Consider the following 25,626-nt stretch of genomic DNA (forward strand, 5'->3'; position numbering starts at 1 on the left):
TAAAAATCTTTCAAACATTGTCTGACAAATTTTCTTGGATCGTACACCTCACGACTGTTAAAACTATTTTAACCTGTTAGTTGATTTACTTGAATATATTCGTTGGACTTGAAAACCGAATTCCTCGATCAACGACAATATTTTTTTCGCGTACCGTTTTTTATATCTAACATTGCTAGAAATGCATATCAGACGAGCTGTACCAGCACTGCTTACGACATTAGGTACAATGTAAAAAAATGATTGTCGTTAGTCAAGATATTCAGTTTTCATCTTGGGCAACAATGAAATTCATTAAAAATATATCTACATAAAAACCGTTGCACGTATGCGAGTGGTACTGTACGTTAATCATGAAAAGGCACCCTCGCTATACCAGTACCGGGGAGAATCTCTCGATGAAAAAGCGGCGAGAGCTCATACAGTCCTTTTGTTTTGTTGAATGAATGGAATATAAGCGTAATGAAATTTCGAGTGTAAAATGCGTTCTCTCCACCGCTAGATGTCGATACTTAAAATAAAGGGATTTTGTCTCGTTTTTGGTTCTTCAGTTGAACAGATGTGATAATAGGCAAGGTGGAAGTGATTCCCATTTGATTTGCACGCGACTTTTTTCACCATGAGATTTTTTCACTAAGTTCTCACCGTGAGATGACACCCGTAATAAGCCCCGTCTATTCTCGATCTCAACAAGTAACAATCATAGTAAGTGCGATGATTTCGTTTGATTTGCCTTGGCTTTTCTCATCGTGAAATTTTTCTTGTTGTCATCGCGAGGTGAGACCCGTAAAAAGATCCTAAATAACCTACCTCATCTTGAAGTTCCTACTTCAGCACTCCAAGCCCAAGATGTCGTGATGTCGTACTCAGCTCGACGAGCATCAGTTATCGGCTGCTTATATCGCGAAGCCAAAGGTTTAGACCTAGTGTTAAGGATTTTTCCACTTGGATTACGATTGGCTAACGTTCAAAACAAGCCCTTCGACTCAGGGAATTTTCGAAGCTCAACCAGTTGAAAGAAGCCAACCCTCGGTAGCGTTTTAATTTTCCACTGTAATCATGTTTCATCTTTGCTCAATAAATACAAATTTTCGCTTTGCTTGTTCCGGTTCTTCCTGCCCACACGCGCATCCAGTTTTTGTTACCGTTTGCCGCGGGCACTCTTGCCGTTACAGCTCGTTATGTTTGTTCTTCCTCAGTTTAAAAGCTTATAAAACCACATAAAATATTCGAACAATTATTTGAATATTGTTTACTATGCGCGTTCGCTTTGCAGTTATGCTTATCCGTAATTTAGCTTGTTTCGCGCTCCCGCAGCTGCGTAGTATCGTAGTTCAAGTTAACATAGTTCTGGTTGGTGAAGTTCAATCAAACAATCAAACAAAAAATCGAATCCTAATCTATTGTCGCGTCTGTTGCGAAGAGAGGAAGCGTACTATAACACGATGAAGAGAAAACAAAACTGAAATCACCGATTCTAGTGTTTCTTTAAGTTTCGTCGCAAGCTAAGCGATAAACCGAAAGCAAACAGAAACAATAATAAGAAGAGACACTGTTCTGATCAATCACAACACACAAAGCTTCCCTATTGTTTTGGCTGCCTGTACTCTCCCTTATAAAATATATGTATAACAATACTAACCAATTTTAATTGCTATTTTCCAGTTTGCATCCGAGGATTTATCGTTTTGGGAACCACAATTCGGGAGGTTACGAGGAAAGAAACCTTACAGTCTAGCAGTTGTTGTATGTATAGTTCAATATGTACCTATTTACAAAATGAATTCAAATGTTTTTTTTTTAAACTTTCGCACGCGCAATTCTGCAACTTATCTCTCGCACTCGGAGAAAAAGCGTGCATTCGAATCTGCCTCCTGTTTGATAAGCAATCAATCGGAGTTTGGTGCGCGAAGCGTGGTGCCTAAATTGTTTTGCTAACAAGAGAGCCTAAGAATGACCGTAAGTCGTTCGACCTTAGAAGAAGTTAACCGATTGCCGCATTAGGCGAGACTTTGCCGAAGAAAGCATCTTAGGTCTACTACGAAAAAAGAACAATGGTTGTGACATTAAACGCGTGCGTGCGATCGATTCAGTTCTTTCACACAAACGCACGCACGGACATGGTGAGAGCTACGATTACCGTGATTGGAGGTTGGTTTGTTCACTGTTATTTTTTGTTTTTCTTTAAATATGTGCTAAATGTCGAGTAATACTGCAACCGAATCCGCCCCGAAAAAAGGCGGAGACAAACCAGGCTTCGTCGGTAGTTTAGTTTCTTCGGCAAAAGGCGCCATTATTAATCCATCAACTTTCGATTGAAACGCCCAGCATCGGACGATGAAGATGTTACATTGTGCTGTAGGCAGTGGCCGCTGTCGTGCTGGTCGCATTGATCCGATGCTTGGTCAGGTTGGCCAGCGGGTGCGTTTTCCCGTGATGTTGTACCACCTTTTTGGGTCCACTAGCGATTCCAGCGCTGGGTCCACCGCCACCAGCCGAGGTCTGGCTCTGATTCGAGGAGGTTCTGCTTCCTATAAAAATTCTACGATCGAACGGTCCACCGCCACTGAACACGGTCGGCGCTACCAGTGATGGCCGACTGAAATCATCCGTTCCGGATTTGAGGGGATTTGTCGAGTGGGATAGCATCAGTGGTTTCTGCTGATTTTGTGCAGATTTGAGCGGTTCATAGACGGAACGAGGTCGCTGCCGCAGCACGACTTGATCGGTGCCAGTCGAAGAGCAGGAGCTACTGTTGTGGCGATGGTGGGTGTTGAACGACGCTCGGAAACGAGGTGCTTCGTAACGATCCACCAAATCACGAACGGTGATGTCCTCTTGCTGCTGCTGCTGTTGCGTCTTCCCACCTTGACCGTGCTTGCTCAGTTCGTTATGTATGGCAACTGGAGATGATGGCAGCGAGCGACCTTTCTTCTGTTCCTTCTTACCCCGATCGTTCACTTTGGCTTCGAAGCTCATTTTTAGATTCTTCACGAGTCCACTCACACTGAGAGTGGTATTTTCGTCGTTCTTTTTCTGTTCGTCCGCGGAGGTGGGCTTCCGAAAGCTGAACCGTCGATGATGGCCTTTTGTCGTGTGCTCATTATCTGATTTTTTACTTCCGAACGGGCTCGAGCAGTATGAATCCGGTGCCGATGCCGAAAGTCTTGCATAGGCGGTGGAAACTATTGCGGGCGCTGATCGGTTGGATGGCAGCACCTCTTCGCTGTTGGAACGCTGCTGAGAATCTGTCCCCCGGCTTTCCGCATCTTTATGCCTCTGGAAGTTGAACTTCTCACTACAAATGCGCTTTATCGATGACGAAGATCGTTCTTCGATTTTCTGCTTCGTTCGTTTCACCGTTCCCGGGTGCCACGGAATTTCATCTTTATCGTACGGAAAAATCCCACTCTGACCAGGGTCTTCGTCCGATGGGCCGTCGCTTCCACTGGGATCAATAGGAACTTCCACTACGGTTTGTATGCTGCTCGTGTTGCTCGTATCGTACGAACCCCAGCTGCTGTTTCGAGAGGGTGGCGCCGGCGCCATCCGTTGTCCTAACTGTTGATTATCCCCCGAACACCAGCTTGAATGACGCGAAGCACTCGCGAACGTACCCCGAATTATATCAGCGACGACAGCTGAATCCACACTGGACCAGGAACTCTGACGAGACACATGCTGAGAGGGTTGCTGCTGCTGCAGTAGCGGTTGAGCAACTGGCTGAGCCTGCTGAATAATCTGACTTTGACTTGTCCAGCAAACTACCGCTTGATGAGCTGTACTAGCAGTATCACAATCCTGAGATATGGTTGCACCAATCATCAACGATTTGCTTTCCCCTGGATCCCACTGATGGTCCTTGATGTCTGCGTCCGTCCCCAAGGCGGGGGCTAAACTTAAACCGGTTGCCGAAGCCACCGACGAAGCTGACCCTTTCCTCTTGTGATTGCTGCTGGTCTCTTTGGCTTTGTTCGACTCCAGCTCGCTGATGATTGATCGAACAGAGGAAGCGGATAAAGCTGATGGCACTGCTGACGATTTTTCCTCCTCCTGAATCTCTTCTTCTCCTGCTATTCCGCCGCCCTCTTGTAGATGCACGATCTGATTCTGCGAGACACTGTAGTTCTGTCCATTGCCACACGGCATTCGGATGGTTTTGGCCTCGTTTTGCGGTGCCATTAAATGCTCCAACGAATGCGACTGCTGTCGACTAGTCTCCAACTGAGGGATCGCTTTTTCCGTACCCGGAGACCAACTTTTGGGACGTTTACCTAGTTTCCTCAAAAAGCGACCACTTTTACTCAGTGTGCTCGTATTGCTGCCCCGATTCAAGGCTTGGATAAGCGGTGTCGGTTCACTTCCGGGTAGCAACCGGGCATCCTTCACTCCACTGCTACCGCTCTTCAGATTCGTCTCACTTTTACTCCGTTGTAACTTCTCGCGGTTCTTCATCGCATCCAGCATCCCTTGGTAGGTTTCCAGCTGCATGATGAAATTCTTGTTCGGTTTAATGCAGCTGCGCTTTTCTTTTACGTGCCGTAATGCTCGATCGAAGTCCCAATTGTTGGCCTTCATTGCGTAGGCAATGACCACCGATGCAGACCGAGAGATTCCCATCTTGCAGTGCACCAGCACCTTCGAGCCTTCCATCCTGACACGGGAAATGTACTTGAAGGTGTTATCCCAGTGCTTCAACAGGTCCGTCTTCTCGTCATCGTACACCCGCACATTGAAGTAATCGAATGTCCCCGGAAAGAAGTTGTCGATCTCGCGTGTTACGTTCAGAATGTGGCGAACACTAAAAAAAAACAGCGTTATCGTGCTAAAATCGGCTGATAAGAAAAGTTTTTTCCTTACCCTTTTCGCTGCAGCTCCTCCAGGTTGCTTGCATTCCACTCCGAACCGAGATACACGTGATCGAAAATCTCCGTCGGGGCGTCCATCTGGCCGAGAATCACCAACATCTCCTCGTCGATAAACGACTTGTACTCGTTCAGATCCATATCCAGATGTTCCTCGAGTCGCCCGCGGATGAACTTCGACGTCACGACGTCCAAATCGACCGACATCATAATTTCCTTGAGCGCCGTTCGAATAACACGTTCCGTTTCCTCCCGCTCTGTCGGTCTGTGGGGATTTTTAGATTCGATTTTGAGTTATGCTACTACCAATCAAATCAAAGAGGACTTACTTGTTCCGAACCGAGTCCGGCGAGGGTGGCCGGCGGCTTTCTAGCGAGTCCATCGCGTGCCATTCGTTCAAGCAGGACCGATCCGAGTCGATGTGGCTCTCGTAGTAGGACACCCACTCGTGCGATGAACCACCGGCGAAGAAGTTGTGCTCGCGTGCCTTCGACGACACTTTGTGCAGGGTTTGGAGGGCCGACCTGGTGGAAAAAAGAAAACAGTTGTTTTATAAAAATAGGAACAACTTGATAAATGTGAACAATTGATGGAAAATTTAAACGACACGATCTACAATTTTAGAGACTAATCAATGATAGGCATGATAAATGCTAGATAAAAACTACGCAATTGAATTTTAGCAGTGAAATCTCGTCATCATCATCATCAACACTAAGATCGCACGAGTTTAATTGCATGGAATTCGTACTATTCAAGTAATGCCCCACCTGAATCAAGGCTGTCCAATATATTGCAGCTCCGGTTTTTGCAGATAATGCCCCAGGTATCTTAGGCTAACGAGAAACGAATATCTGGTCGGGTTGACATCATGATGTACATTGGGCTGCCTAGTAGTACATGGTATGGTTTTCCAACAGGCTCTTTGTTCAGATCGTCTTCGTCGGGTTGCACTCAACTATAGGAAACCAGAACCAGAACTTTTCCAAAGCTAATTACATACAAGCACTGCATTTCCCCCAATTTCCGGTCATACTCAATTTCAGTGTCAAGGAATGCAGCTTGCCGCAATCCGGGGACTGCATAACCTTAACTATTTTTACCTTTTTGAGCTTCAGATCAACGACGTTTCTTTGCCCGTTGATCCGGGTGTGTCATGTTGCGATGTCTCGAATCCAAGCTGTAACAATCAGCTTCTCGAGCCTACATTAGGACTGTACAAGGACTTCTTTAACTGGCCAGCTGTATCAGGATCCGCTTAGACACCATCAGGTACAGCAATAAATCCTCTAAACTTTTTTTTAAGGTCTTCCACACAAGACAAGATCAAATAATTGCTTCCGTTTTCTGTAACGACGATTCTCTGGTTTAACTATCCAATGTTCTGAAATTATTTCTGATAATGGGCGTGCGGTATTGCTTCTAAACGTTTTTTTAGTGACATTTTGAAGGTTTTCACAAAATTTTCAGCTGCTCCGTTTGTCGCTGGATGCCTAGGTGCTGTGAGTATTTGCTTTATTCCGTTGGCCTTCAAGAATACTCAAAATTTCCCCGCAGACCAAACCTCCATAAGCTTTTCAATTGTGAACTCTGCCGTGATTGACTTCGTATAGAATACTTCCGGCCATTTCGTCAGCGCGTCGATGACTATTAAGAACCAATATCTGTTGACAGGACCCGCAAAGTCTACATGTACTCTTGACCAGGGCTTATTTGGAACGCTCCATGGGATCAGCTTAGCCAATGGGGGTGATGGCTGTTCCAACGCACAAAATTGACACCGTCTAGCGTGCACCTCTATATCTTTATCGATACTGGGCCACCACATGCAACCTCTAGCGACGCTTTTCATTTTGTTTACTCCAAAGTGCGACGAATGAAGAACTTCCAGTAATTGCTTTCTTAGTTTGGCCGGTACTACTACTCGATATCCTCGCATAATGACCCCCTCTTCCACTGATAATTCATCTTTAACGTTTTTAAAGTCCTCTAGTCCAACACTGATGGATTTACGACCGTCAAGTATGTATTCTCAAAGCGTTCGCATCACGGAGTCCTCGTTGGTAGCCGATTTAAGCGCAGCTTTGTTCACCAGATTCGGTTCCTGTGATCTGATGAAATTTAAGTATGAGCCATCTACCCTCCACAACTCCCATGACTCGACCGCAGCTCTCGAAGGATAATCCGGCAGATAGTCGCCTGCCGCCATCACGGGAATTCCCTTTTGTGGTCCCAAAATCGATACTAACGGGTTGTGATCCGTTTTGATTGTAAAGGGGCCATCCACATACCACGTGGACAGCTTTGGGGGGGGGGGGGGGGGGTTGGCTAATGTCCACGGTTCATACATTTTTTTTTTAATTTATATGGGCAGTTGTCCACGGAGGGGGAGGAGAGGGGGTCAAAATCGTTAAAAATCTGTCCACGTGGTATGTGGATGGCCCCAAACCGATTTCCCATCAAGTGCATATAATACTTGTTCAAGCCGTACATTATGGCCAGTCCCTCTTTATGTAACACACTATACCCCTTTTCAGCATCACTCAAAGTTATCTAAGCAAAGGCGATCAACACCCTATCCTATGCGCCAGAACTGCCGAAATCCCGCTGTTTGACGCATCACAAATTAACATTATTTCTTCACACGAGCCAAAATGCGTGAGGTTGATGTCTTTACAAATTTCGGCCTTAACTTTCTTGATTGCTTCTTGACACTGACTGGTCCACTCGAATTTACAGTTTTTCTTCAGCAACTGATACAGCGGCGCCATCAATGTTGCTAGACCGTTCACAAATCTGCTGTAGTAATTTACCATACCGGCGAAAGCGCGCAGTTCCGATACACTGTTCGGTGTTTTTGCTTCTTCAATGGCACGGATTCTATCTTTAGTTTTTTCGATCTCACTACCGGAAATTTCGAGGCCCAGATAGCTAACACGGCTTTTCATAAAGCTGCATTTCTCCTTACACAACGAAAGCCCTGCTTTATCCAGTATTGTCAGCACCTGTTCAAGTCGGTTCAAATGTTCTTCTTGCGTACTACATTAACACATAATCGAGGAAATTGATGACTCCAGGGATTCTTGCAAGCAACTTTTCTATTTCCTGTTGAACGATTACCGACGCTGGTTTCACTCCAAACGGTAATCTGTTCATAAGAAACACTCCTTTGTGAGTTGACAATGCACAAAGCTTTGTTGAATCGTCCGACAACTCGAATTGATTGTGCGCTCTGTTCAAATCTAACTTCGAGTCTGTCTTCGAGGCAAGGGATAGCGTACATCTTTCAGCACTTTGTTCAATGTCACCTTATAATCGCCACATAATCGAATTCTCTACCCTTTGTCCTGGTACCACTGAAGTTGCCCATTCGGTGGAGGCACATCTGCTTATAACGCCACTAGCATCCATTTCTTCAATATCTCGTTCAACCATCGACTCTAAGCTCAATGGAACCGGCCTCGGCTTACAAAACACTGGTTTCACATCTTTTCGCAGTTCGAAATCGATCTTTGTTCCAGTATATTTACCCAAACGACCCGAAAACACATACTTAAATCGGTCCAAAACGTGCTTCAATTGCTCATCGTGATCTTCTCTGATACTTTTCATGGATAGCAATTGCAATTTGAACTCTCGCAAAAAAATCCTTCCCAACAACGGCGGACCACCATCTCCAATAACAGTAAAATTCACTTTCTTCTGTTCACCGTTATAAGTCACAACCGGTTCAATACAACCTAACACTTCCAACTTTTGCCCGTTGTACGTTACTAGCTTCATATTCACGTCTTTTAGTTTGTAGTATTCTAAAAACTTTCGGTAGAATTTTTCCGACACCGCTGATATGGCGGCTCCAGAATCCAGTTCCATAACCAGACTATTTTCATCGATCGTAACATCCACTTTTATTGGCTTGTCAGGAATACCTTCTACCTTCTACTAAATACTACCGGCTTACTTATGAAGTTTTGCTGTGCTTCGATGCATTCATCAGACACCTCCTCCTCGGGAAACGCATTCTGTTCCTCTACGTAATGCTTCGATTTAGTATCGCAAACCGCCGCCAAGTGGCCATTTCTGTGGCAGTTATTGCAAATACAGTTGCGAAAACGGCACTTCGTTTTAATATGGCTCCGTTTGCCGCACGCATAGCAGTCGATGTTTTCGCTTGATGGTTGTGTTCGTCGTGTTTGCATGTGTGAACGTCGGTGCGCTTCTTCGTATTTCGATCGACCCGATCGCTGTCGGACTAAGTTAATGTGCTCGACTGCCTCTGCGCTCAGAAAATTGCACTCTTCCAGCTGATATATAAAAATCAGAAAACCGTTTAAAACTTTAGGACCCCATTGCCGCTCCTGCAACGCTGAACCTGATAGCGCAGCACATTTGCTCTGCTTTTGCGGAGCTCTTGCGTCATCGAGGTTCAACTTCTTCGGAAGTTACCTCTCAACTCCATACCAGGTATGGAGCATCAATCCCAAAACGGTCATTGGTTTCATCAACCATGTTGTTCCGAATTGAGGCACAGGCTTAAAACCAACTAGCTCAACTCCATCAATGAGTTCGAGCAATCGAGGCCAGCCACAAAAGACAATCATTCCTGTCGCAGGGGCACTCCTGCTCAAAGCCATTCACTGCCTGTAATCGCATAATTGTAACAATCGACATTTTATGGATTTCGTGCTTTTTATTGGGAAATGCTTAGAATAGTATGTACTTTTTACATCTGAAAAAATATGCTCATGTTTGTGTGAAAAAAATCGTAAAAAATACCAAATGGTTTTGTAGGCGGAGGCCCAGCGTGGTTGGTAACATCTCCGCCAACCACGCTCGACGCCTGGGTTCAAATCCCAACGCCGACATCGGTGTCGATGGTTGTGGGGTGGCGTGATCCACTCACAACCAACCCAACTGGTCTAGATTCAATTCTAGCCGACACCGGGAGATTTTCTGAGGCGAAAAATCTCTGGGATCACGCCTTCCATCGCATGAGGAAGTAAAGCCGTTGGCGCCGGTCCGTTAATTAACGGGTCAAAAAAGCTTCCATCCAAATCCACATCTGCATCCTTTGGAACTCGGAAGTTTTTCTGGTCCGGTAACCAACCACCGGTGATCCGTTTCTGATGTTCAGTTCATGCTTGTTGAATACATGAAAAACTTCATTTCCCCTGTGATATATTCCAAAAGTAGCTTGAAAGTGACGGCATAAATGTATCATTGCGAAAATTTCAATCAATTTGACTTCAAAAGTAATATATAATGTATACATAGTGTAAAGTAGTGCTTTCTTTATGATACAAAGTTTAGTTAAAGTGTCTATTTGCAAGAATATATTGGGAACTAAGCATTTAAGGTCAAAATATAAAAGTGCGATTTGCTCAAACAACCAATTTTGCAAATGTTACAAATATGCGATTATGGGCAGTTCAGGCATACAAAAAAAAGCGTTCAACTTCCCCGTTTTGCTGTGAGAAATAGGTTACGGTATTTTTGAATTTCTGTAGTCTTGTAGTAGTTGTGCTGCTCTTTCGAAAGATATTTGTGACCTTGGTCTACGGTAAGCTTACAGACTTTCATCTGCCACTGAGTAACATCGGAAACATCGGAACACCTCCGACTCGCATTTGATGGCATAGATTACAGCAAAGTGCGTCCAGTCGGCAATGAACGGTACAAACAAAGATGACTAGAACAAGATATCTGACTCTTGCAGAATTAATCGGACATGATTGTCGCTGTGCGTGAGCAAAAGTCGAACTAATTTATACACTGTGAATATGATGTATACTTAACGTCAAAATTAATTGACAAGAACGCCAAGACATGACTGCTGAAAGGTGAACCAATTTTTTCAGTATCCATGTGGACGACTGTACCGTGCTGCTATACGAAAAATGATATTTAATAATGTGTACGAATGTTTAGTTCTCAAACATGAAACTTTCCGAAAGAATCAAGAATTATCGGCGCATCATTTAAAATAAAGCGTACCATCAGAACTTCCTGATAACCGCTATGAGCACGCTCTACAGCCAAGTTTTCCACTCTTGCCGAGGTTAATAAAGTAAAAATCGGTTGCCCGGTGAACCTGACCATATGTACAATGGTTCTAAAACCTGGCTTGCGACATATCAAACTTTAAGTTTTCAAACTCAATATAAACCTCCACTCTGGCAATCAATTTAACACTTTTCTTTCGTACTTTGAAGTACAAAAAATATAGCAATAGCATTAAGTGCAAAAAATGACAATATCATTAATCTGCTCGTTATCTTTAAGCGTCGAGCTGACTACACTGCATTACCTTTTCCATATACAATCTTGATCAGCTCAACGATCGATGACGGACTATGCACGATAAATCAGTTTTGCTCATAGTGACAATTTTATGAGAATTTAAGTCATTAGATGGCAGCACTAACAGTCGGAAATCGGTCGTGTTCAAAATGTATGAAAAATATGGAAGTTAGGTATCTTGTTCTAGTTATCTTTGGTACAAAATAACGTGATCCAGAGTGCATTCGTTCCAACGGGCATGTGACACATTCTCTAATGCCATCGAACTGCTTCCGGCAATGCTTCGCCAACACATGTATCTCAGAACCCATCCGAATCCAGCTTCTTCATTAAAGCAGTGGTAATCTCGTATTTCGCAAGGTTGTTCAGTGATTGTTGACTTGCGTGACCAATACGACGATGCGACAACTAACCTGTCTCGGTTACGCTGATACTGGTCTGCTCAAAACAAACAACATCCAAATTCAGCAATAACATATTGCCACGGAACTACGCCACACCGATCAGTTCCCCGTTCTTCTTAAACTGCGCTTGGTCCTGAGCACCGAGAGCAGTGAATAGTTCATCAATACCAGCTTGTGAGAGCTTCTTGACCGAGATCAGATTTTCCCGAAGATCCGCTGGTAAATTCAACTCCTTTATTAGACATACCTTTGATTTCTCCAGCATACTTTCCGACTAATGTTACGTCATTCCTGGCCACATCGATGATGAAAGGATCTTTCAGCTTCCGCATGGATTGCAAAAAAATGTATTTCTCACGTGATGCATACCGAGTCTACTCAGAACTGGAACTACCCGGCTTCAGACTTCGCGACTGCCCGCTTACCGACTGCTGCGTTTTAATGCTTGCTAGGCAATACAATTGATTCTCCACAAGTCACTCTGACGATGTTTTAGCTAGAAATGAATCGTAATTCAATAACGCTGGGTTTGGCCTAATTGTTGTTCAACACCTTTGAATGCAGCTTTAGAAATTTTATGTCGCGACTTCCATCAAGCATAACTTTTTTTAAAACAAAACGAATGGTGAAAAACATTTCAGTACTTCTTCTCAATTCTTAGTTTCCTTGTAGGTGTCAGAATCATCGTTCGTGAATATTTCTGCTAGTGATCTGAATTCGTTGTCGAAACTGTAATCCATTCTTCCAATATATATTTCATGCAGTCACAATCGGGGTCCGAAACAATTTTCATCGGGAGTTATTAAGTCCAGACATAAGTCTATTCATGAGCCTTATGTCCTGACCATCCGTAACGCAAATCAAATGCTTCGGTACGTACATATTTGCTTGCTTATAAAGACTATAACTTTATATCTTCCGATATGAGGCAGAATCATTATTATTGTAGGTTATGTTGGTACATACACATGTCTCAGAATTTGCTTGGGTCTTTGGGTTATCATCTACCATTCCATCGCTGATGTTCCTGTAATGTAAATATTTATTTTCTTCATTCGGACCAGAATCGTCCGAAATAGCGAAATAGACTTCGTCCATCATTATTATTCCGTATAAATTTTCAGTAATAACACGTTTTCACTTCTTCCGTTAAAGCGGAAATGGCATTCTTTCGCCATTTTCTTCTCAATTTTACAGAATTTCAAAATATTCACGGCTACTTTCATTTAGATCTACTCTTTAGATTAATCCTTCACTGTAATTTCCAATCGAGGGTGTGATTTCAGTACTAAAGAGGACAACATTTCAAAACAAACTACTGTCAAAACATTCCTGATTCAACCACTAGGAGCGCCGCAGTAAAAAAAGCACTGGGATCTCCGTGACTCGAGCTCCACGCTCCACAACTTGCGGGAGGCTTGCGTTTCCATTCCATTCCCTACGTCCTTCAAAGGAATTGCCTCTAATAGTAAGCTGCAACGACTCATTTTTGTTTAAGAACAGAATTGTTTTTTGCTTTCTCTGGATATTTTTAAATACAGCGCTTCGGCTGTCCCTCGGTAATGTTATCCAAGACCTTAGCTTTTGAAGATTGCGAGCACCAGCAATCAATCCGAAATTACTTCAAGAGAATCCTTATGTACGGTGGGACAATTATGCTTGGAGTGGCGGTTTACGTTTTTTCATTGATTTAAGTTCAGAATACTCGGGTTTTAAAACAATACTGACCATCAAAACTAAATCTAGAAGTAATCCGAAATCTTAACCTAGAAGCCCAAAAAAACTCACCACATAGCCTGTACAGAAACCGGCTTAAATATGTGCTGCTGACCACATGAGCTGACGCTGAATCCACTGCAAACAAACGCAAATCAATTATTCGAATGTTCTTAACAACAACAATAAAATCGACTCACCCATCCCCATCCAGCCGGATAGCGATGTCGGCCAGCGCTCGCAGCACCAGCCCAACGGTCGTTTTCTCGTTGCAGTCAATCCCGAGCAGGCAGGATTCCTCGATTTCAGTGCAGCTGCCAGTGCCGAAGGTGGGAAGCTTTGCAACACTGCTCGAGCTAACACCGCTAGCACTGCTACTTCCACTGGTGACACTACCCGCGGAACTGTTCAGCACACGGCCGGATGTTCCACCGCTGATATATCCACTGGAGCTTTTGTTTGCAACTGTCACAGCTGCCGTTGACGAGGCAGACGCCAACGGCGGCTTAGAACTAACTACACTACCGATACTAGGATTGCAACTACTAGATTTATTACTATCACATTTATCGACACTTTTGTTATTGTTTGAAGCAACAGCAGCAGCAGCAGCAGCACTAGTAGCAGCATTAGCGGAAGCCGTCTTCAGAGAAGTACTAAGAACACAGTTATCTAAACTGGAAACGAACGTTTCGTCTCCGACACTGATACCACCGTAGCTAGCAATGACACTAGTGCTGGTGGAGGGCGATGCGGCCTTGTACAGAGAGGCGGAAGTGATCTGTTTGCTCATGGAAGCCGCCGACGGCGCCGGTGATATCGACGCCGGTGTCGAACTGGCCGACGTCACTAGCGAGGACGCAAACGAAGCCTGCTGGAGTTGGAGTTGCTGCTGTTGTAACAACGACTGCTGCAGACGCGTACGGCGGGTCGGTGGGCGGGACACTACGACCAGGTAGCGAGTTCGCCCCGGACGTAACGATTCGAGTTTAACAGCCATCTTGAGCGTTTCCTCCGGGCGTAGCAGATAAAACATCGACTGCAGGTGCTGCTGGATGTCACTGCCGGCCGACGACGCGGAGGACGATGTACTGGCCGTCGAAGCGACTGATTCCCGCTCGTCCGCACTATCCGAACGCGAACGGGGAGGCCGACCCGCCGTTGCTGGATGTGCGGCTGTATAAGTCAGCGAAGAAGGAGCCACCGTGGCCGCGGGGAGGGATTCTTGAGGTGGATCCTCGCCGCACGTGACGCGAAGACGATCGTTCGAGCCTAGCATCAGGGCGGTACCTTTGCCAGCGAAGTAGCATTCACTCAAACTGTAAAGAAAAATAAACAGAATAAGAAAAAAAGCATTATTAAGGTGTCAAAATATTACATCTTATAGCAGGGAGGAAAAATAAAACCACCGTTCGTAAAACGCATCGTCCGATAAGCGAAACACGCCTTGCTTACCGGACTATTATTACCTCATTGGTGAGTGCTCTTGGGGCGCTCGTTTGGCAGTGATAAGCGGGCAAGCTTTAGATAGGATATGTAACGAACTACGACGATAATGTCGATGACGAATAAATGGCCCGTTTCCTTGTTCGGCTTGTGCCTGCTTGCTACACGACGCGGTATATTTATTGAGTCGCACATCCAACAATTCGTAAGCTGACTGTTTATGATCTATTTTTGACCTGTGGCTGGCGTGTAGTATAAAAGAAAAATAAGCGTCGCGCAGACTGCGCCGCGAATGGCGCAAACCCTAGCCAGCATTGACATTGAAGCTAAAGCAAAACTCGGATCGCCTTGGTGCCGCTAGGAATATTTTCTTCTCAACAGCCACAGTCGGCGGCGACGACCACGAGAACGATCGAAAAGCTGAACTTCCTTGGCACTCGAGCGGGAAGGGGAAAGTCGCTCGGACTAAACGGTGGGCATCCCCCGTGTCCGCTGGCAGACAAAGTCTGTCAATTGCTCAAAATTTGATGACCGTCCTTCGCCGGTTCGCCACTGCCGTGCGAGTTCAAGAGTTATTAAGTCATTTCGGATAATTATGATCCGATTTTCCCCACACAAATGGTCGGAACGGTACAAAGTTTTTCTTCTCGATGATGTTTTAGGATAAATAGGAAAAAAAGAACTGAGAACGATGGTTTATAAATTTTATATAAAAATATACCTTCGAATTTAAACACACCTGTTTTATCATCATGATAAATTGGAACCTCAGCAGTGCTTCAATAGTGGTTTTTTTTGATCAACCTTCAAAAACAAAGTGTGTTGATAAATCTAACGGCAAACACGGTTTTCTTTGTGGGGATGGCAGCGAACTTCTAGAATTTGGAAAAAACTCTGTAAACTAACCAACTAACTAAGTACGCAAATACTTTTTTTTCGTGGAAATTTATTCAGACTACCATTTGAAATGGTTTGAAGTTTTCAGTTCCTTTTTTAAATCGATATGATTAACCCAGGAAAGATAATCTTATATTGGCGTGAATTTGATGCATGAATTGCAAGTTTTTGTTTAAAATTTCACAATGAGGGATCATTACGATGTTAACACACCGATACATAACAGATACCAGAGCTCAGATTTTTTATAAACGAAAACGTTTTCACACTCTTTGGAAACGAAGAGGGCAATGTCACTACAAGCGAGGAGTCAAATTGACGTACTTAGACTATCTTTCAAGGGTTAGAAAAAGGAGAGAGCTAGAAACACAAGTTTTGGCTTTTGTGAACTGTCTGAACTCAATTTTCTTTCGAAAAATCAGTTATCAGTTATTAATCAGTGTTCCATCCGTCACGACAGCAACAATAAGAACGCGAATACATAGACAAGGCAAATTGAGTACATACATCCCTCTCTACCTAGCAGCTTGATGGGTGAGCACCGATTCATCGATGCTATTCCCATTCATTCTATGTACGACCATTGAAGTGTTCAGTTCGTAGTTCGCGCGATCAAATTTAAATTTAAAGTTAATAAAGATAGTTTGCTAAGTGTTAATCACGTGTATTCCATCGATCGATCAACCGTATACAGTCCACTCTAAACTAATCCGGCCAGGGAATCGTGAACAAACTTTGAGTGTCACGGGTTTCACGTTTCTAACCCACGTCTTATGGTCCATTGATGTGGAACATAAATTGGTCCTTCGAGCCGGATCATAGCACAGTGAATGAAAAGTGACTCAAAGGATCGGTATCCAGTTCATATAAGGTTTCCTTCCAAGAAGGAATCATTCCAAGAACACGTGATAAAACAGCAGATCGAAAAGTACAGCCGTCGCGAAGTACAGTCGTCGCGTGCGCGTCGCGAGGTGAAATTGCGAGTCGATACAAGCGAGAACGTGTTCAAGGACGTTTTGCTGCGCGTGTGCTACGTTGCCGTTTTTGTGTGAAAGAGAGTCTCGATACGAACACTGTGTGAGAAAAGACCATCGAACAAAAAAGTAGTAAAGTGAGAAGTTTCGAAATGCCGCTAGAACATTCACCAGTAAGAAATATGCTAGAAAATCAAAACCAAGTGGACCAACTGCAAGAAGGTCAGAATGTTCCACTTCTGAGTCGAAGCCGAAACAGTAATACTCCAACCGGACAACATTCAAGGTCCAATTCGTCCGCTTCATTTCACGGATTCAATTGGGAGGAGGGAATGGAGCTGGAGTCGATGCGAAAATTGAAGGGCTTGTTCCGGCAGAGAGGATAGATCGAACAGAAGCTAGTGAGGATTCAGTTGACTTTGCAGACGCAGAGTAGTATGACGTTAGCCCAGTTGCAGTGCGCGGAGAAGAAACTAGTTGTAATCTACAGCGAGTTTAGCCACTTCCATAGTGAAATCATGGCCTTGATTCCTGATGAAGCATCGGATGAGCAAGATGAAATTTACTGCACTTTTGAGGATCGTCATACCGAGTTGTCGAATCACATCCAGGAAAGAATCAATGCTGCTACTCAAATGCAAACCGTGAGGTCATCTGTTTCCCCACAGGTTATTATTCAGCAGCAGCCGTTGAAAGCACCTATTCCTACATTTGACGGTAATTATGCTAATTGGCCAAAATTCAAGGCGATTTTCCAAGACCTGATGGCACAGTCCAGGGACTCAGAGTCATTAAAACTGTACCACCTAGACAAAGCATTGATTGGATCCGCAGCAGGTATATTAGATGCAAAAATAATCAACGAGGGTAATTATAAGCAAGCGTGGAAGGTGCTAACAGACCGGACGAAAACACACGTGTAATCGTTGAGTCACACATTCAAGGATTGCTTACCCTAAGAAAAATGTCTCAAGCAACATTCAAAGAATTGGATGGCTTGCTAACTGAAGCAACCGGTCATGTTGAAGGCCTACGGTACCAAAAACAACAGTTAACGGGTATCTCCGAGCACATCGTGGTGCATCTTATCGTCAGTGCCTTGGATAATTCGACCCGCATGGCTTGGGAACGTATCCAGCAAAGAGGTGTGCTCCCGAAATACGAACAAACAATCTCCTTTCTCAAAACCAGTTGTCAAGTGCTGGAGCAGTGTGAATCGTCGCAAGCTTTCTCCCAACGAACCGCCGTAAAATCAAAGTTTTCACCAGTCACAACAAAATGCCATCGCTCAAGACTAACGCAGTTACTTCAAGTTCCAGCAAGTCTTCAGGTTCCTGCCACTTTTGTGGAGGTTCACATCTTAACTTCCAATGTGAGGAATTCAAGCAGCTGACAGCAACTCAAAGGGCAGAAAAGGTTCGAGCAAAGGGTTTGTGCTTCAACTGCCTCCGGAAGGGACATCAGTCCAAACAGTGCACGTCTAACAACACGTGTCGAAAATGCAGCCGCAAACATCACACCATTCTCCACGATGATGCTGAAAGGAACAGCAGTCAGGATTCAAAGGCCGACATTGCCGCGCCAAAGCAACCTGTCGCGAATAATCAACCAACTGTTGTTCAACCTTCTGTTTCGGTGGTGGATAAACCAGTATCCACTACATGCTCAAGCAATCACGTTTCAACATCAAAGACCGTCTTGCTGTTGACTGCTGTCGTTCAAGCCATTGATGAACATAACCAGTCCCACCCTTGTCGAGTCCTACTTGACAGTGGGTCTCAAGTTAACTTTGTCACCGAGAAAATGGCAACCCGCCTCGGTTGTTCTAGAATGCCAGCAAATGTATCAATCACTGGAATCAATGCCCTGAGAAGTCTAGCTCGTGATAAGGTGTTCGTTAAATTCCAATCGAGCTACGGAGACTTTCAAGCCAACATCGAGTGTCTGGTTACAACCAAGGTAACTGGAACTATTCCTAACCGAACGATTGATTTCAGCTCCTGGGAACTTCCTGAAGGCATTCAACTCGCCGATCCACATTTCTTCCAGCCAGAAAAGGTTGACATGTTAATCGGGGGAGAATTGTTCTTTGATCTTCTTAAGCCCGATCAAATAAGTCTTGGTGACAATTTACCACAACTTCGAGAAACTCATCTTGGATGGGTGGTAGCTGGAGTAATAAACGAGCCGTACATTTCGAATGCGGCTATTCAACACGTCAACCATGCTTCGATCGATTCCATCGAGGAAATGATGCATCAATTTTGGAAGGTGGAGGAAGTACCAAACGCATCTCCATTTTCATCCGAACAGCTGTCCTGTGAAGCCCATTTCCTGTCGACGTACAAGCGCGATGCAACGGGTAGGTTTTTTGTAAAACTACCGTTTAAAGAAAACCTCAACCGGTTGGATAATTGCCGTTCTTTGGCACTCAAGCGATTCCTTATGTTAGAAAAACGATTGGAGCGTAATCCCGAGCTGAGGCAGCAATACAACGATTTCATAAGGGAGTATGAAGACCTCGGCCATTGCAGAGAAGTTAAGGAAGCTGAGGATCCAGGTAATATGGATACGTACTATCTGCCGCATCATGCAGTATTACGACCGTCAAGCTCAACCACGAAGTGCCGCGTCGTATTCGATGCTAGTGCCAAAATGGACCCATCAAAACTATCGCTCAATGAGGTTCTTCAAGTAGGACCAGTTGTACAGAATGGCATATTCTCTATTACGCTGCGATTCCGTAAGTACGCTTATGCATTTTCAAGCGATATAGAAAAAATGTACCGGCAAGTGTTCGTTGCGCCGGAAGAACGCCGATTCCTCCGATGCTTTTGGAGGTCCGACCCGTCACATCCATTAAGGGTTCTCGAGCTTAATACCGTTACTTACGGAACAGCTTGTGCGCCATACCAAGCAACAAGGTGTTTGGTACAACTTGCCAAGGAAGAAGGTTCCGAGTTTCCCATCGGCTCTCGAATCTTGACTGAGGACTTTTACGTTGACGATGCGCTTTCTGGCGCTAACACGTTGGAAGAAGCTCTCGAAAGCCAACGTCAATTAAAAGAACTGCTAACCAGAGGTGGTTTCCATATTCACAAATGGTGCTCCAATTCGGCAGAGTTTCTAGAGCACATTCCACCAGCCGACCGAGAAAGGAAGGTTCCTTTTCATGAGTACGGAGCAAATGAAGTAATAAAGGTGCTTGGATTGTTGTGGGATCCTGACGGCGACGTCCTCATGATAGCCAATCCGCCGAAATGTTCTTTTCCGGATGATGAGCTAGCCACGAAACGAATGATTTATTCCGAGGTGGCAAAATTGTTCGATCCACTCGGACTGTTTGCACCAGTAATTGTCATGGCCAAACTCTTGGTACAGCAGCTTTGGAAAATATCAGCTGGATGGGACGATCCCATCGACGAAACCATCCGCGAAAATTGGGCTACTCTGCGCGCATCCCTTCCAGACCTTGGACGCATTCACGTTCCAAGGTGTGTTATGTTCCCGAATGCGATTGCATATGAGTTGCATGGTTTTTCCGATGCATCGAACGTGGCGTACGGTGCATGCGTCTACTTGAGAAGTATTTTCACCAATGGATCCGCCAACCTACGTCTTCTATGCAGCAAGTCAAAGGTTGCCCCATTAGACGATGTCTCCATTCCTCGTAAAGAGCTCTGTGCCGCTCAGCTGCTTTCGAAATTGATCAGCCAGGTCGTTCCCGCGCTTCGAATGAACTTTCGAGAAGTTGTTCTCTGGTCGGACAGCACCATTGTTCTGGCATGGCTGAAGAAACCGTTAGATCAACTTCAGACGTTCGTAAGGAATCGGATTGCTTTGATCCGAAAGGATACTAATGAGTATCGATGGAGTTATGTTTGCTCGGCCAATAATCCCGCCGATATCGTTTCTCGAGGAAAGCTGCCAGAAGATTTAAAACAAAATATTCTCTGGTGGAGCGGTCCAAGGTTCCTGTGTGAAGTAGAATATGACGTTGAAGACACCGAAGAGATTTTGGAGAATCTTCCCGAACTAAAAGTCCACGTCATAACCATGTCAGCTCACGATTCGTTTCCATTCTTCGGAAAATTCAGTTCTTTTCGGAAAATCCAGCGCACCATGTGCTACGTTCTACGGTTTATTCGAAATTGCAAACGGCCAAAGTCTAATCGTGTGAAGCAAGTACATCTTTCCATCGAAGAACTACGTCAAGCATCCGAAGCAATCGTCAAGGCGATTCAACAAGCACATCTTGGGGACGAAATTAAGCGAGTGATTTCCAACCAAACATGCAAGCGTCTTGGTAACCTGCGTCCAGTGTATGAAAACGGTTTACTACGAGTTGGAGGGCGATTAGATCGCTCAGTACTGCCGTTTGCTGCAAAACATCAGTTAATACTTCCCGATAAAGATCCTGTAACGAAAAAACTCATTAGAACTTTGCATATGGAGCATCTTCACGTCGGCCAGGCCGGTTTGATCAGCATCATTCGTCAAAGGTACTGGCTTTTAAATGCTAAATCAACTGTGCGACAAGTAACACGATCGTGCGTTACATGTTTCCGAACAAAACCCGTTGAAACCAAACAGCTAATGGGAAATCTCCCTACCTCGAGAATTGTGCCATCACCACCGTTCGCAGTTACTGGCGTCGATTATGCCGGTCCATTCATGGTGAGGCAAGGTTCTTATCGTCCGAAGCTTGTGAAGTCCTACGTCGCAGTTTACGTATGTATGGCGACAAAGGCTGTACATTTAGAGATTGTGTCCGACTTAACAACGGATGCCTTCTTGGCGTCTTTGAAACGGTTCATTAGTCGGAGAGGAATGGTGCAGCAAATTCACTCTGACAATGCGACCAACTTTCGTGGAGCAAGCAACCAACTGCACGAGTTGTACCGACAGTTTCAGAATCAACAAGAGGTGAAGAAAATCCAGCAGTTTTGTGAAGTACGCGAGATACAGTGGCATTTCATCCCACCAGACGCACCAGAGTTCGGTGGTCTCTGGGAAGCGGCGGTCAAGGCGATGAAAACTCACCTGAAGCGAGTCGTAGGGAATGCAAACCTCACTTACGAAGAAATGGCAACCATTCTAGCCGAAATAGAAGCCATTTTAAATTCTCGTCCGTTGTTCAGTTTGTCCAACGATCCTGCCGATCCACAGGTAATAACACCAGCTCATTACCTCATAGGTCGACCGTTGTCTGCACCAGCTGAGCCATCTTTAGAAGACACCAAGGTGAACCGACTCGATAGATGGCAACACCTCCAGCTCATGCGTGAGCATTTTTGGCGAGCGTGGTCAAGGGACTACCTTAATTCTCTCCAACCACGTAAGAAGAATACCAGAGCAACGTCGAACGTTCGACCTGGCATGGTCGTTCTTCTCCACGATAAGACGCAACCTCCGCTCAGCTGGAAACTGGGCAGAATCACCGGAGTGTATCCTGGTGACGACGGCTTAGTGCGAGCCATTGACGTATTTTCCAACGGAGCAACATACCGTCGTCCAATCAACAAGGTCTCGATAATTCCAATCGAGGACAACGTCTGCTCTGCCCCGGTCCTTTGTTGATACGAAGTTTCAACCCGGGGGGAGAATGTTCCATCCGTCACGACAGCAACAATAAGAACGCGAATACATAGACAAGGCAAATTGAGTACATACATCCCTCTCTACCTAGCAGCTTGATGGGTGAGCACCGATTCATCGATGCTATTCCCATTCATTCTATGTACGACCATTGAAGTGTTCAGTTCGTAGTTCGCGCGATCAAATTTAAGTTTAAAGTTAATAAAGATAGTTTGCTAAGTGTTAATCACGTGTATTCCATCGATCGATCAACCGTATACAGTCCACTCTAAACTAATCCGGCCAGGGAATCGTGAACAAACTTTGAGTGTCACGGGTTTCACGTTTCTAACCCACGTCTTATGGTCCATTGATGTGGAACAATCAGTTATTTTTAAAACATAAATTGATTTTACATTTTTTTTCATTTGGTCAAGTTGGCACAAAATACGTCATATGTAAAAATATATAAAAAATATCAAATACATTTAGAAGGTCAAAAATTTAAAAAATTAAAACATCATTAATGTCAATAACATTTTTAATGTAATGAAAGACAAAAAATATCATAATTGTAAAGACTTTTGAATATACGAAAAGAGTTGAAAATGTGGATAGAAAACCCACAACATGTCATAAATATTAAGGCTCTAAAGCCTGTAGTACACTCTTTGTCTAATGGTCAAATATTTGACCTAGGGTTGCTGATATTTTATCGATATTTGATATTATCGATATTTGCCCCTCACGATATCGATATTTTTGACCGATATTGGCGCATCTGATATTATCGATATTTCGATATTGCGACTCGATATTACTGTCCGATATTCTCGGTTGCCATCAGGGGAGTGCTGCCGTCGAAATTTCGCCTACCAATCATAAATTCATCATGGCATCAAAATTAAATTTAAAATGCTTACACGCAATATAAGATATTCATTGAAAGTGCACATTATACTGAAAACAAACGTTAAGGCTTGGTTTCTCCATTGATAAATATATTAATTCGAAAATAGGTCAATAGCAATTAAAAGACGTTTACTCTATTTCAGCTATTTTAGGGCAAATCAACTAAAAAGTATAGGTACCAGAATTGTTGGTACTATAGAATCAATAAGTGATAGATGGAAAATGTAAGCAGTTCGACAGAAATATGGTTGCCATATCTCCATTTTTATTGACAGCATGCTTAGAGCGAATTTCCAGAAATTTGGGTGTGGAACTTCTCGGGGCAATAACCACCACATTGAACCGATCAAATGCGATGCCTTGGTGTTGCATTGGGATGGCAGAATCGATGAATTTCAGTAAAGAATCGGTGTTACATAAGCGATAACATGAATGTTCTGGTAACTGGCTGGTGATTAGTCAATGGATCAGTGACGATTAGGAGACGCGGCTCACGAAACGTCGGTTTAATCTGATTGGAAAATGCACCTTGCGTAAAGCGATCAGCAATCGGCCCGCTGTCGTAGAGCGTGGTACGCAGTTGAAAAGAAAAGAGGTTCAAGAAATTTTGCCCTTTTTACCAAACGGAATTTTATCAGCTGAGAATGCTTCACAGTAACGATATCTGACGTGAGTGAGCGCATGATTTTTCCTTTTTTCTAGAACACTCGAACACATTTGTTTACCGCGAACTGGTGTGAGAGCAGGGGTGCCAGGTATTTTTTTTTTTTTCAAAAGTCTGGTCCGCGAAAAAATGTCTTCCTACCCGAAGCCCGAAGGCTGAAAAAACTTTCCGGCAAATCGAAAACTGTCGAGCAAAAAAAATACAGGTCACCAATAATGCCCTAATGCAAAATTCGGGTCGTTCACATATTTTTCAATGTCTTCACATGTTTTCTCCAATGTCTTCACGTTGTCGTCACAAAAATGGATGTCTTCATCGTACACTCAAAATATTTTTCACGTTATTGTTACGTGAAAGTTCCTATACTTGTTCATTTCCTGTCATTTTGTATGATTTATGTGACAAACATAACATCTACCATGAACAGTTCAAAGGTGAAAGAGTTACCTGAACGAAAACAGCTGCAGCGGATAATAACAATCCCCGGAAATGTCGTAATATTTATCAGTTTTTTTTGTTGTTTTATTCATTCACGAATATGCATACCTGAGTGATATCTGATAGCAATCACGTTTTACGAAATGTACAATTTTCATTTATTTCTCTAATTTTTATGAGCTAGGAAACGGGTTTTAGAAATTATCAAAATATGTTGCGTAATAAATCAGGTATGCAAATTTGTCGTTTACCAGTAGATGAATTCTACGTGAAACTCACATGAAATGCATGCATCTACTGAAAGTTTCAAACGATAATTCATCTCACCAGGTCATGATGAACTCAAATTTGGACGCGGACTGAATTTCAATATTTATTTCCCAAATTTCTAGTAGAGTCTAACGGAAACCGATAATTATTTGCTTTGATTTCATGAACTCAAATGACAATCACGTAGAAGACGATAGTGGAAAATATTCACGTAACTTTTCCGGTAACTATAACGTGAAAAATATTTTGAATGTAGGCTAATGTCTTCCAATCTGACATCGCTGGGTGTGAGACGACCAACCAACTGCCTGACACTTTCAGTACCTGAATAATGTCAGTGCTAATTATTCCGTGCAAGAAAAAGTGACATTTTGCTTCACAGCAGTGTTCGGACGAGATGAAATAGCAAACACTTCGCCGGAATATTCAATACTTAGGCATGAAACATGCTGAACGCCAACGCGACCGATCGGGTGAGATTCTTGCCGTAGGATAATGAACAACTCTACTCACGGCTGTTTATTAACCTTCGGCAAGAATCTCGCCCGATCGCTAACGTTGGCGTTCAGCTTGTTTCAAGCCTAACAGAAAGCCAACCCGGTGGCATCACTGACGTTTACGTTCAACATGAGTGAAGCCAGAATTAGCTGGATCACTTTTTATTTTAAACTTATAAACACACTTTTAAACGTTTATTCTTGCCGATTGCGAACGGCGGTGTCTCTTGCAGGCAGCTGACATCGCGCGATGATTTAAGGAATAACATTTCAACGTACGTGTAAATGAGATTGCATATCGGCGCCACTTTTAAACATTTACAAAGCTAAGCTAAGTTTTTTTTTAAATAATTAAATTGGTTCAAGCGCATAACTCTGTGCAACATATATTATGCTTCGCTCGTTGCGCTCACACTGCTGTGTGAACAAACCTTCAAAAACATAAATGAGATTAGCGCCACTGTCTTTCACGGCAGCTTCAGGAAAAAAGGGCCGATGCCACCGGGTTGCTGAAAGCCAAAAAAAACATATACACTAAAGTCGCTTTTTACGCGTGTGTTACGTGCCGCGTAAAAAAAACCGCGTAAACTCCGGAATCCGCGTAAAAAAACCGCGTAAATCCAGGAATCAGCGTAAAAAAACGCGTAAATTCCGGAATCCGCGTAA

General features: G+C 43.9%; 1 protein-coding gene across 6 annotated transcripts in view; it reads right to left on the reverse strand.

Annotated features, from left to right (window-relative positions):
* Positions 1–1,033: 1,033 nt before the first annotated feature.
* The window catches only part of LOC129716723 (protein phosphatase Slingshot), a 66,829-nt gene continuing 42,236 nt past the window's right edge, over positions 1,034–25,626 (reverse strand). For 5 of the 6 annotated variants that reach the window (XM_055666586.1, XM_055666562.1, XM_055666568.1 and 2 more), the window contains 5 exons: positions 13,486–14,604; positions 13,358–13,423; positions 5,195–5,389; positions 4,861–5,130; positions 1,034–4,801 (listed from right to left, as the gene is read on the reverse strand). In XM_055666586.1, coding sequence (XP_055522561.1) covers positions 2,347–4,801; positions 4,861–5,130; positions 5,195–5,389; positions 13,358–13,423; positions 13,486–14,564 — 4,065 coding nt within the window. In that variant the 5' untranslated portion in view covers positions 14,565–14,604 and the 3' untranslated portion in view covers positions 1,034–2,346. Of the gene's footprint in view, positions 4,802–4,860; positions 5,131–5,194; positions 5,390–13,357; positions 13,424–13,485; positions 14,605–15,470; positions 15,494–25,626 lie in introns of those variants that run through there. The other variant, XM_055666591.1, reaches the window with a different exon arrangement.

Source organism: Wyeomyia smithii, chromosome 1 (genome assembly GCF_029784165.1).
Source record: "Wyeomyia smithii strain HCP4-BCI-WySm-NY-G18 chromosome 1, ASM2978416v1, whole genome shotgun sequence".
Taxonomy (NCBI): Eukaryota; Metazoa; Arthropoda; class Insecta; order Diptera; family Culicidae; genus Wyeomyia; species Wyeomyia smithii.